Raw genomic sequence first — 14,041 nt, 5'->3', positions numbered from 1 at the left:
TTGTTGTGGGGTTTTTTTGTTTGTTTTTTTTTTTTTTAAAAATCACAGAACCAATTTCCCATAGGCAAATCTGACTCCCCACCAGCAGGGACAGCCACGTGATCTGGGTGCCCTGGAGATGTGAAACACACCTGGATTGATAAATGACACAGGGCTGGGACCAGTCTCTGGCAGAAAGGCCACCTGGCGCAGAAACCAGCAGCTGCATCCCAGCTGTGTACGAGGAATGGTCCCTGGTCCAAGCTGACTCCCAGACCCTGTCTGGGAATTGTTTGACACTGTGGGAATTGGCTCATGGCGACAGCAGTGCCTGGTACCAACGAACCATACAGTACAGCCAGCCAGATCTCCGTGCCTGAATACATGTCCTCATGCTACTTAATTTGTTAGAAACACAGTCATTATAGCAAGTGGCCCTGGGTTCAGCTGCCTGTCTCTCCCAGCTGATTCATGCAGTCGTTGAGAAGAGGAACAATATTGATCCTGCTGAAGTCTGCCCTACATACACCACCCTGTGCAATACGGGGCTTGCTTAGAAGAAACAGAAAGTCGGAACAACAAGGGGTTTTCTGTTTCTGCTCACAAGAGTCCTCCTTTCTCGTTATCTTGCACACCGCAATAATATCTCAAGATGGTCCATATTTTGCCATTTTCCACCCTTCATTTTTATTAGCCTGAAGTCAGAGTAAAGGTATTGGCCAGCAACTGAATAAACAGAAATTTCTGGCTTAACTACAGTCATCATACAGCCATAAAGGGAAATCAAACTACGAACAAAAAGAGGAGCATTGCCAGGATAATTCTTCACAGTATCACAACGCCTGGCTTTTAAATTAGGAGCACGCCTGCAAACACAGGCAGTATCATTTATTTCTGGAAGAACACCATTGAGTCTGAGGTGTCAATACATACATACACACCACCTTTGGAAACCACTGTTTGCACTTTTTAATCCACATGCAACACTCTCGAACACAGATCACTAAGCAATTACCCATGTCATTTGCTTTACCTGCATCCAGAATTTTTGTCAAAATGGTTATTTACCTACTTCTCCCACATGACACTGTATACAAAATACTTACCTACATAGTTAGTAGTCCTGTCTTTGTGATTAAGAGCTGAATGACAATTATACTTGTTTCTAAAAGAATCTGGCTCTTTAAACTATGTAAAAATGTCTGTTCGTGTCAAAAAGTGCATGTGAACACAAGCTCAGTTGTAGAGCACAGGAAAGACCATGGAAGACACTGAACGAGGCACACCAACCCATTTGTTAGGTTTAGCCAAGCTTCCTGCTGGTCACCTCAACCTTGGCACTCCTTGGGTTGTTCATTCAGGTGTGTTCACACCTCATAAAAAGCAGACAACAATGTTTATTCCTGATTCCTCAAAAAAGAGTTTCTAAGTCATCAGGTTTTTAGAAGGATGAATATAAGCTGTGACTAAAAGGATGCTGTGGATGAAACTAGTCAGAGATGGAGACTCCTTGGCTTGGTTTCCTGTTAATGAAAACTTATTAAGGAAAACCTCGCCAAGTTTATCTCTTATCTACCAAAGAACCTACTGAGGAGGAGGGAAAGGAGGAGTAAAAACATCCTAAATCACAGAAACTTTCAGAATTCAGATAAAGTTCACACATTTTCAGGCACTACAGCATATAAATTTTTTTTAAACAATCAGTACATTCATAACTCCCTTTTCCTACTGCTTTTTCTGATATCTAAGATTGGTTAGCCAAAGTATTTGAGGAAGAGTCAACCACTGGAAACCTAAAGACCATAACCACCAGCATTTATAGCATTCCTTGTTTAACAAAAAAAACCTACCTTTGCTTTTAATCTTTCACTCCAAAATTAACTTTGGAACTAAAGTGGCAGCACAAGCTACCACGGGATTTCCTACCTTTCTGCTTGTCCTTTGCTCCCTCACCATACAAGCAATGATAAAGAGTGTACAGAGAGGAAGATGAGGGGATACGCAACAGAGATCCCAAATGTTCCCCAGAGCAACGTCCACAGCCTGCAGAAACTCTGCCCACAGCAGGGCTGAGGGCATGTCTCTGCAACAGCCCACCACACTCAACAGGGCTCCTCATCCGCCAGTGCCTCACAGCTCAGCCTGCCATGGGACTCCAAGCAACATAGCATGCTCTCCAAAATTTTACATGCTTTTGCTTTTTGGTTACAAATAAATCTAGCAACAACAGGACTCAGAACATGAACCTGAAAGTTCTGTGTTTGTATGGGTCTGAGCTGATGTCCCTGCTGAAGTCCAGCAGGATCACTTCCTAGTTGATATTTTGAAAGCATGATGATGGATTTATCTATTCCCACTCATTTACTGGCAGTTGCAGAAGTTAGCAAGAAGAGATTTGCTTATGAAGTCTGATTCATTTCCTGAAGGGAAGAGACTGTGCTCTTCTTTGGAAATGGATTAGTACCTATACATTGTGTAACCAGCCATTGCTATGTAATACGCTGTGCCAAGTACAGTGGTCTACCGCCCATCACAGCTGATACTCTCAGGCTAGCTGCTTCTCTTGCTTTCTCCTGCCTGAAGACATCCAGCATATGTCCACTCTTAGCCGTCAATGGCAGCTAATGCAGTCTCAAAAACTTCTATTACTCCCGACTTCAGGTGCAACGCGACCTAGAAAACATGAGGTAATATCAGACAGGCTTTTGCTCATCAGACAGGGCTAAAAGCCTCGGCTACTAAGGCAAGGCTCTGATAGACCTGACACACACTTTTGGAGCTTAATTATAGTTATTCTGACTGAATGGGACATAAAATAGGGCTCAGTGGACAGAATAAAATGTATAATTTCACTTCAGCAAACAGCATCATCTTTTTAATTCCTGTCATTAAATAACTTTAGTCCAGACTTTGGGTACAATAAAGCCAAAGGTGTCAATTTTGACTTGATAGATACATTATCTTCTCACCTCCCACCCTCAGCACAATTCATGTTGGGCCAGCTTTAGTCCTCTCTTTCCCCGTTAACACCTACCATAGCGCTCTATTTCGATCTCTAGCTTTTAGTACAGGCAGAAGCAGGTACTGATGAAGAAAACCATTACCACAGCACACTAAAAACAATCCTTCAGCTCTGGAAGCCAATGCAGGGCTCTTCAGCAAAGGCCCTTCCACCTCCCCTTGAGCTCCTGGCTGGCAGAAAGCAGGCTACACTGAAGCCTGACCAAGGACTCCTGTGCCACAGGAGTTCGAAGCAATGGGGCCAAGAGGACAAGAGCAGGCACAAGGGCTGTATGCCTGACGTTGGAGAACAGGACAGGCATGAGACTTCCAGTAATGACAGAAGTGCAATCGGCCTTTGGCAGCAGCTTATTGCTGGTGAAGCTGCTGAAACAGCCAATAAAGTAGAGCCAGTAAAGGCAAGTCCAGCCAAGACACCATACAGAGGTGTTTCCCCTGACATCAAAACGCTGCAGCTGTCTTTAGTCAACCCTGCATGCAGTAAAAGCTAGGTTGGACCACAGGCTATGTCCTTACCATCAAAGCAGAAGATTTAGAGATCATGGTCACTGTTATAGATTGAGGCCCAATAATTGACAGGAACCAGTCCAATTAATCAAATTACTTTATTAAGCAAGCGGCAACAAGCAAAACAGCGCTGGGCGGCCGGGGAGTCTTTGCTCCGCCAACGGCGCACACCCCTTCCCGAAAGTAGTTGATTATATATACTCTTCTGGTTCCCGTATATGTGTCAATCCTGGTATATTCCGTGTCTGAGCGACGTGTTGCTAGGGGGTCGGTCTTGTCCCGCCTCCTGATGGTCGTGAGGCTGAAGGCTCCTCATCTTTATCAGTGTCCTTGGGGAGACTCTTTTCAGCTTAACTCACAACTTAGCTCTTCCCTTTGAAGTGTTAAAACACACCAGATGCCTGTGATTTAGGCCTTGAGGTGTCAAAGTGCCCCAGACAGCACACCGGATGCCTGTGATTTAGGCCTTGAGGTATCAAAGTGCACCAGATAACACGCTGGATGCCTGCGATTTAAGTATGTGAAGAGTCGAAACAGTGTAAGTTTTCACCAGCCTTTAAGAAAGCCTGATTTGGTTAACAAACATGATTCTATCTATTACAATCACCTTAGAGATTTTACTTTCATCCTGTGCCACGCGCAGGCTACTAGAAAACATGAGGCCTTTGCAATGTCAATTTGAACCACTCATTGGCTGACTCCATAGCCCACATCTGCTCTAGCAAAACACAGAGCTGAGGGGGGGGGTGTCAGAATTTCCTTGTATCAAACAGGAAAACAGGGACAGAGTAGGGGAGTGAGAAGATGCAGCTTAATAACACTAAGTACCAAGCGGAAAATATTAAAAGTGAGGCTAATTCAGCACATAAGTAACTTGAGTGCAAACTAGTTACAAATAAAATCTAAGCCACCATTTCCAGTTTCACAGCGCTGAGATTCCTGAAGTTTCCAACATATATGAAGGGGGCAAAATACTTAATGAGGACCTTGTCTCTTAAAAGAAATAAGAGGCTACTGTTTTAAATGAAAAGTCAATCCCTTCCAGATCTTTGTGCAATAAACTGGCCCCAAAACACCTTACAGAATATTGAGTTCAACACTATATTCAGACAACATCTGCAAGGGAAGAAAACTCAGTGTATATGTTCTTGGAGAAGCGTCCAAATCAGAGGAGACATTTATAAGATAAGCTTTGCTGTTCTGCTTCAGAAAACCTAAACAGCAACAAGAAAGCAAGCAACAGAACAGACTAATTTTCAGTGCTCTCCTGGTTCATCTCATCTTGCATCACAATAAACCTACTGGATTTCCTCTTTCAGTCACTGTCTATATATTTTTTATTCCAAGCCGTGGATAGTGTGGAAGTCGGAGACTGTTGATACCTATACATCTAAATCTTGAAACTATTGTACTAAGAGGATACGTACCACTTATCTGAACCAACTGCAAAACCCTCTCTCATCTCCCATTGTCTAGCATGCATTAGCTTGCATAAATGTAATTATGTTTTTGCTATACCTTATTACCTTTTAAGCTAAAGTAAAAACTTTAGCACCAACTCATGATTAGACCTTACTAGAGCTTTAAAAAAAAAAAAAAGCTGTTTACTTTAAGACCCTAAAGTATTCCACGAGGCAGATGCACCACCTGCTTAAGAATACAATTAAGCCTTTATTTGTTATTATAAGTGAATTTGAAGCCGAAGGTAAATTTATCAACTTTGCACTCTCTGCTGGAGGTGCAAAATCTCATTATCTGTCATGTTCTAAACATAGGCAAGGATCTTCTCTCCACATCCCTTCAAGGCAGGGCACTGTATTTGCTCTATCACCTGAATCCAGATAATTCTAATCCAGATAATTCAACCTAGTGGCAAAATAGGCCAATTCACATTAGGACAGATTTTTCTTAGATTTCTCTCCATGGGACTCAACTCCTATTGAAACTGCTATTACAGACTTGTAAAGGTCAAAAGCATTGCCTTCTGGGGCTGATCAATCACTACCGTTATTTCAAAAACCTGCTAAGAACATCGATCTTTTACCTCACAGTAAGAGGGAACAGTACAGGATTTGGAGAAAAAAAAAAGACAACTTTAGATCAAACTTCTCAGTAAACTTGGCAGCAGAACAGCAGTGCTCTTCTACCCAGAACTGTGCTTTGGCATCGCCTTCGATTCGGTGCTCAAAACCTTAAGAGTTCCCTGAAAAACTTAATTTAAGTGGTGAATACACATGGTATGACAAGCAAAGCCCATATGTTCAAAGTCTGGCCAAGGTTAGTTACACAACACTATTTCCTGCAGCCTGACTAGGAAAAAAATTAAAACACAACTTTTTTTAACCCAGGCTCCACAACTGTTCTCCCTTTTATGAGGATGAAGGCTGCACTTTGTCTATCTAAAATCTCAGTACAGTCTAATTTGCAAAATTTTTTACTTGCTTCCTGATGGCCAAATATCCATTTTGACCATTATTTATGCACAGTTTCAAGCCATCAGGCAGACAGACTGTGACATATGAAGAACCCTGAGAGATGCATATGGTTTCATGATTATGTAAAGCTCCATCCCTGGAGGGCTGCCTTGTAAACTTGCCCTCTCCTGCTTCTCCTTTCACAAAATTGTCCTTTTTCTTCTCCGGGCTTGTTCCAGCCACTCACCCAACCTACTTGCTGGGGTACGTGCTGGTCCTGTGCAGATGTTTGTTTTATAGTTTCCCCATTTACTGCATTTCATACTTCACCTCACAGAAGTATAAAGAAGGAAGTTTTATTTTCTCTTTCCTAAGATGACCCATGCAGGACAAGGCTTTGCTGAACAAGATGCATCCCGCTGCCTGTGGCTATTCTCAGCACCCCATGGCCACTGCTCCCGTCCCCTTCCATGGTGCCCCACCCCAGCCTGCTGCATCCTGCGGCACCACGGCTGCATCCATCACTCCCTCACGCCATATGCAGAAGGGAAACAGCTGTGGTTTTTCTTGCTCCTGTCTTTGCAACAGACTATGCTAGGGACTACTGCAATTCTCATCAAATCTCTGGGCAAATACACGCAGATACTGGCAGAGTTTTATATAAAATGAATCATATTTGACAGGTGTGTGACAGAAGCACCATGGGCAAGGCAATTAAACATGGTTTCTGGGGGGCTTTAATGCAAATGGCCTTCCAATGTCTGAGAGGTTACAGGGCACAAGAACACAGTGATGTACATAAGAAACTTGTGCAAAAGCCAGTTGCTCTCCTTAGGGCATTGCACGTCACTTATGAAGCTTTTAGAGCTCCTGAGCAGAGGAGCAGTAGTGTGCCTGCATTACGCCTTCCCATTTTCTCCTTCCCATTTGTTCTCTTAAGGCTGTTACAAACAACATTTTACAAAACTTGTGCCACTTTCCAGCAGTTCTCTTGCATGTGTTATCACATAGCTGAAAGATGTTGCTGGGAAACCTGTGCACAGGTCACTGTCGGCAGATACCATGCAGAGAGGGAAAGAAAAGAAGAGTCTGCCTCAGTAACCAAAATCCTACAAGGTAGGTCAAACAAGCTACTGACAAATTTCTGTTGTGCTACAACTTCACCTGCTGTTTGAGACCTTCAGTTCACTAAGTGACCCTCAATGAAAAGCCAGCCTTACTGAACTATCCTGCTAGCTTCAAAACTGTTGCAATACCTTTATTTTAAGGTATTGCAGCCATTTAATTCTGTAGCATCACTGCCTCTTCTAGTCATCCTTAGCTTTAGGAGAAAACGCAACAAGTTTCCCGCAACAGTACATTTTTACTTATATGCTGTCTCTGTGTTGCGCATAATCCGTAATCAGCATTTGTTTTTCTTCCAGGGGCACAGGGCACACACAGAGGTGGCATTGTGCAGTCTCCTCTCAGCGAGGAGCGTTGTTCAGCTGCAGAACTGGAGAGGCTGCAGGGGAAGGTCACCAAGCCTGACAGATACAAGACACGCTGATGAGAGAGCCAGTCTCTGTGTAAGCAGATGCCAGTGAAATTAAGACGGGGTCAGGGAAGACAAGAAGAAAAACAAGAACTGGTTAATATGGGAGGCGGATGCTCCATCCTGAAACTTGCTGCAACTCAAGAGCATTGTTCAGCAACGGGCAGAAAAAGAGGCTGCCATAAGGCAAACGGAAGATGTATTGAGTAGCTCTTCTTATTCCAAATAAAGCTTGTAAGATATGAATAATCTCTAAAACACAGAGGTGAGTAAAGTAAAAACCACCGCACCTCTGACTCTACAACACTCGGGCATCTAACGTTCCACTCTATTTTGATGTCTAATTCTGCTGCTGAAATTGGGTCTGTACAAGTCGTGGTCCAAAGCCACATCATATCACATTTTTGCAGCTGCCACCTTGCAGTTAAGACATGAACTTAATACAACTGCAGGAGTTGCACCAATTAGTGCATTGACCTGTATGAGCTAGCAGTTGAAGGATAACTCAAATCAGCAAGGCAAGACTAAATGCTTGTGCTTTAAATCTTTAACTGATACTAAGTACTCGGGGGAGAGCATCGTAAGGCAAGGTGCTTTGGCAAACTTCAAGAAGTCAACTCCTGGTGGTACAAAGGGACACAGGGGGTTAAAAAAAATACATTGAAAGGTCTGCCACAAGATACTAAGTAGAGTTTATCATCCCAAACAAATACTCAGAAAAACATTTTATGTGCTACTCCCAGGATTTTGGCATCTCAACAGGATACATGTTAGTCAAATCAAGAACAGTTGCTTTTCAACATCTGCAACAATTTCTGACTCCAAGAGCTTTTGGACCTTCTGTCTGCTCTTAAACCTCTTGCCAGTATCCACTTCTTTAACTCAAACAGCCAGCACTAACCTCCACCCTGAGCTTCATTCCAAACACAGTCATCAAGTTGCAACACATGCATTTAAAAAAACATTCAGAGCAAACAAGCTGCATCTACAGCAATACGTCTCTTACGAACCTTTGCACTGTTCATGTAGAGTTCCTTCATTTCCTCTCAACAATTTGATCAGTGACTGATGTTTTTATAAAGATTTAAAGAACCTTTAGGCAGGGACATGTCTTTTTACACCTGTGAAGAGCATCCACACCTTCTGTGCTGCTTGAACTACTGCTCATGCTGCAATAACCTGGGTGTGAAACCTACAGGTTTGGACTGATGAACATACACAGAGAGCCAGCATCAAAATCAGTTCTTGCATCACCTGCACCTCTGCTGCAAACCAACAGCCACACACAAAGCAGAGCAGCTGTCAGTGACGGAGCTCTGTGCTTAGATGAGAATGACAAACCTGTATTGAAACCATAGCTCTGCAAAGAAATCACTCTCTACCACTCCACCACAGGAGAAAGGAAACCCAAAGAGCTTACGAACAGGTTGGCAGTTCCTTGCATCCTGCTGGGATGCAGTGCTGAGTGAAGAATCCCACCTTCCATTAGAGGTATTTCACAAGCATGAACAATAATGCTGTATGTTTTATGTTCTGGATCTGGACAAGAAAACCCCCACATTTCTTGTCACACATGCACATTCCCTTTCCTAGTACACCATTAGTTTAGCAAAGTTGAGATTTCACCTACACCAGATGGTCATTCATTTTTTGTACCCCCTAGTATCTGCTAGTTAACCTACCCAGAAGACAAGCCTTGGACAACAGCTGAAGTGCATATCTACATTTAAAAACCTCAAACTGTAACTCAAACCTGGCAATACAAGCTCTGCACAGTTTTCCCTCTGTAAGATGAAGATACCAATATGCACATACATGACAAACCATCCAGGCTCACTGTTTATACAGCAATCCATAAAGAAGCTGAGACATCTCAGTTCAAAAAGAACTTAAAATGACATGAGGTAGGGGAGAAAACAAAGGTCTCTGTTCCCTTATTTAAAATAAATAAATAAATAAATAAAAATCCTATGGCATAAATATTTTTCTCCTAGGTTTTGTCACCTTCTAGGAGACTAGAATGTCTGTTTTTTAAATGGAGAGGATTTTGACCACTTTCAGTTAACTATGAAAACTTTTACCTCCCATGAATACTTCAAGGAGAACAGCTCTTGACTGCAACACTTACATTTCCAAGTTCTGTAGCATGGAAGTGAGCACAGAACTCCCACCCAAAAGAGGGCACAGACCAGAGCTCATAATTATCAGGAAAGTTTCCTACACCAGCACGTGTCTAAGATTTCCTCACCTACAATATAGCTAGTGGAAAAAAAAGATGGCTAGTGGCAAAGCGCAGGTTTACCACGATGACACCTAGCCCCCTCCTGCCAGTCTTGCACGGTGACACACAATCGTCACATAGGACACCCAGCTGAATGAGCACTCACATCACTGGCAGGCTCTTGGGAAATACAGAAGTGTATTTCCCAAGCAGAACTGAAAGCTGTGTGCGTCAGTGCACTTCTCCCACCGTATCCCCATGCTCAGGTAAGATTAATGACACTAAATCTGCTCTGGAGCACAGAGTTGATATGTCTCAACTTGACATGCCAGTGACCTAGTTTTCAGACATGCCCAACACCCACATCTCCCTCTGAAGTCAACAAAAGACAAGGATGTTCGGCAATTTTGAAAAGGTAGTGTATGCTTTTAACACACAGGAAGCTGATGACAACTTAGGGCCAGCTGTGCACATTAGGAAAATCCCATTTTAGCTTCGCATGTAGCACCTAGGGTACTCAATGCTATGGATCACTCAAGACTCTACACGTTCAGATATATGTATCTGTTAGTTCCACCCATTTGCTGGCAGGTGAAAAAGCATGGATGAAAGCTAATAATTTCATTCTTATAGCCCTACTGCATCAGATTTATACATTCTTGGATAACAAATGCTGCCACTCCTTTAACTCTCACCTGCCTAGACAGGTGCATCCCCTTTCCTTAGAAAAAGTTACATGTTATCCCTTCCAATGCACACCAGCTGTACTGTAAGGAGATAGAGGCTCAGACTGTTTTACCCTAGAAAGGAATCAGCCAAATTAATTAAGATTAGGACACAATGCACACCATTCAACTAACATGACTGACTAGGATTCAGAAGAGGAAAAAAATGTAGAGCACAAAGGTGATGCACACTGAAGAGAAACTCCAACCTTGCAGGTTACGTAAAGTTTAGATAATCTAGCTAAATATGTACACACCCCTCCCTGCCCCCACCCCCCCTCCATCCTGGCCCTGCCATGAGATTCTTTCTTTCCCCATCTATGTCATCCTTTATGAGGAATAACCACACTCTCTATTATCACTTGGTTTTCATTTTATTTCCTAAAATATGTGCATGCATGTACAAATACAACGATTCAGGGCTACATAATGCATGACTATGTCTGCAAGCTATAGCTGAAACCACTTCCGTGGCTTTTAAAACCAAATAAAACCACCGGTGTCATAAAAATAGACTAGAGATGGAGCTCCCGCCTTGAAGAGTTTACTGGTATAGAGCCACATCACGCACTGAAGAAAACCTTTAAAGTGGTATCTAGTTGTTGTGTATGTTAAGACTACTAGCAACTTCAACAATGATATATATGTTCAGCCATTAACTAGCAAACCAACGGAGAACTCCTTCCTCTTCATCTCCAGAAGACCCGTCCTCCCCAGCCTGAAGCAAGTGCTGGAGATGGACAGTCATTCCAGCTGAAGTTCCCTGCAAAAGTTTCAGAACATTTCTCTCATATGAGCAGTACATATCACAGGCTGGGAAACACTAACAAAAGACAGATAACATCTCCTGAACCATCCCTTACAGTTTCCAGGAATCTCTAAAAGCTCTCCACATTCCAAGGCCATTAAACAACCGCGTCAACAGTAACACTAGGAGGCAGGTCCAAACAGGAAAAGGTACCATAAGGATCTGCACAAGCCTAACCATAAGTCACAGGTATTGAAAATCTGGTAAACTTTGCTTTCACCCCAGGTATCCCGAAATCTCCAAGCTTAACTCCCAGCCTGCTATTCCAAATAAGTTTTAGACTCTGAACCTTTTAATTACAATAAAAATGCTAATGCAGGTGGAAAAATGAGAGAAAAAGCCATCAATCAACCTCCTCATGCCTAAAGAAATAAAAGGCACGATCGTAGCTTATAGCATCTCAAAGACACTGCAAACCAGCCCCACAAGCAGGCAAATTACCTGGTTAGTTCCTTCAGTCAGAAAATAGCCTGGGAACCTCCAGGCTTACTACAGTATTTTAGTGTCTGTAGAGCTATCCTGTATCATGAGCAAAACTTCAGGTATCTATCAGCACATCTAGCAGCAGATTTCTTCACCCAGTTTCGTCAGCAAGCAGGACCTAACTACACCAGGGGTTTGCCCTGGGATGAGAAGGAATAGGGATGGTTGCTTATGAACTAGCAAGTTTCTTAGTGTGAAACCCCTGGCTTCCACTTCACCACTTGTTTCTTGAACCTGACATCTCAGTTATTGGTGAAACAAAGATCTCTGATCAATCCCTTTCTCTACATAGAAATATCAACTTGGAAAATCAATCTATTCTCAACAAGTCACATGTGCTAAAACAGCAGAAGCTACTTATTTTTTCTGAGATGAGAGGAGAGGCAGAGATTGAGAGACAGACCTATATGAGAGCAAGTGAATTTCAGGAATACTTCACTACAGAGAAAAAGAAACAGCTGAGCAAGCCTAACAAACTAAATGTGCAAAAACACACTGAAGCTTTATTCAGCTTCACAACAAATACATAAAAACCGTAAAGACAATAAAATCATGAACACATAGCAATATAAAACTCTGCTTTAAGTCCCTGTGACAGCGTACTTGTTTTATGTAGCTCAGTTTCTCTTGCTGTGATGCAAGAGAGTTCACCTGAAGACCACAGCTTAGATGAACTTAAATGATCTTAAATTTGCACATATTTGACAACTAGCTGAAGAGTAACTCACAGTGAGGACAAAAACAAGATGAAAGAAATACTGACAGTTTTCCAGAAAGCTAGCAGAGATATAAAAGCAGACACTCAACAGGATAACAGGCATCCAAGAGAAACAGTCCAAAAAAACCCACAAACCCTTGAGAATCAAAACATATTCACACATTTTGGGCAACATTTGTCTTTCAAGCTGGGGACACAGGTTACACCATGCACCCGAGTTGCAAAGAAACTCTGCTTAAAATAATTACTTACGGACTCCGCAAGACAAATAAGCTCTTGCTTTAAAGGAAGGCACCTTCAGGATGGAGTTTTGAAGCTCCGGCTGCAGGGCTGAACGAAGTTTGAGCTCTTTCAGAAGAGACAAAGCTGCCTCTGGGCAGCCTCAGACCCCGGCAAAACGGCCTGAAAACACTCTGCTCTTTGGCAGCTTTACAACACGGGATTTAACTCCAAGATCTTATCACTGACACATGGTATTTTTAAACAATTACCAAGAAACGCTTGGAGAGGGGAAAAGGGAACCAAAACTACTGTTTTAGCCAATGCCACGGCAACCTTTAGGCAAGGTCAAAGATCTCCACAGTCTGCCCCCCGCCCCCCGGCAATTCTTGTGATGAAGGCGATCTCAGATCCCATTTTACCCACGTTAAAGAAGTCACTCAAGTCCTGCAAGTTTCAGCAGCGCCCCAGCCCACCCACCGCCCTGACCCACACGGCGGTGGAGGAGGAGATGGACACCAAGCGAGAGACCCCCGTCCCAAGCTCCTTCTCCTCCAGGACCAGCTGTGGCCGCCTAAAGCCACGTCCCCATGCGGGAACACCGCGACCCGCCTGGACTCCGGTGGTGGAGTCTCCCGTCGCGTCAGTGATGGTGGTGGTCCGTCACCACCACCGCTCGCCGGCGACGGTGGTGGATCACCACTGCAGGACCTGTCACCTCCCGCCATCCCTCGTCGGGGATGGCGGGAGGTGAGAGACCACCGCTACGGCCCCACAGGACCTGTGGACGCCCGCTCCCGGTACCTGTCCTCGGAGACGCTGATGACCCCATCCTCCTTGGGCACTATCGCTGCCATGTTCACCACCTCCTGCGAGCCCTCCACTTTGTTGAGCAGGAGGGGCTTGCGAGTCAGCGCCTTGGGCTGAGGCTCCGCCGCCATGGGCGCCGCGGGGCCGGCGGGCACCGCCGCTGCGGCCGGAGGAGGCTGCGGCCGAGGGGGAGGCGGCCCGCACTGCCGAGGCGGAGGAGGGACTTGCCGGAGCCGGGCGACGCCGTCCCTGGGAAGCAGGAACCAGCGGGGCAGTGGTGGAGGCGGTGGCGGCACCGCCCCCGAGCCGGGCCGGGCCGGGGCGGGGCGCAGCGGTCTGAGGGGAGGAAAATGGCGGCCGTCCGCCGCCATGTCATACGGCCGGGCTGCGGCACCGCGCTTTTGCGAGGGAAAACCTTCGGGCAGACGGCGGTTTAAACACACGTCTTCTTCAATGGCCGCTCTCCCAGGGGTGTGCGTTGTTCGGGCCGAGCGCAAATACCCCTCAGGGGGCAGCCGGGTAAACGCGTCCTGCTTCTGACAAGAGGAGCCTTGTGCTCCTGTCTTGGCACGGTTCGGCTGCCTCGCTGTCCGCCCTGCAGG

General features: G+C 44.6%; 1 protein-coding gene across 1 annotated transcript in view; it reads right to left on the bottom strand.

The window, feature by feature from the left end:
• The window catches only part of WDFY2 (WD repeat and FYVE domain containing 2), a 67,155-nt gene extending 53,458 nt beyond the window's left edge, over positions 1-13,697 (bottom strand). The window contains exon 1 of the mRNA XM_074566408.1: positions 13,434-13,697. Coding sequence (XP_074422509.1) covers positions 13,434-13,570 — 137 coding nt within the window. The 5' untranslated portion in view covers positions 13,571-13,697. The remainder of the gene's footprint in view (positions 1-13,433) is intronic.
• Between the last annotated feature and the right edge of the window lie 344 nt (positions 13,698-14,041).

This window comes from Larus michahellis, chromosome 1, assembly GCF_964199755.1.
Source record: "Larus michahellis chromosome 1, bLarMic1.1, whole genome shotgun sequence".
Lineage (NCBI taxonomy): Eukaryota > Metazoa > Chordata > Aves > Charadriiformes > Laridae > Larus > Larus michahellis.
This window is presented reverse-complemented; position numbering and strand designations above follow the sequence as displayed.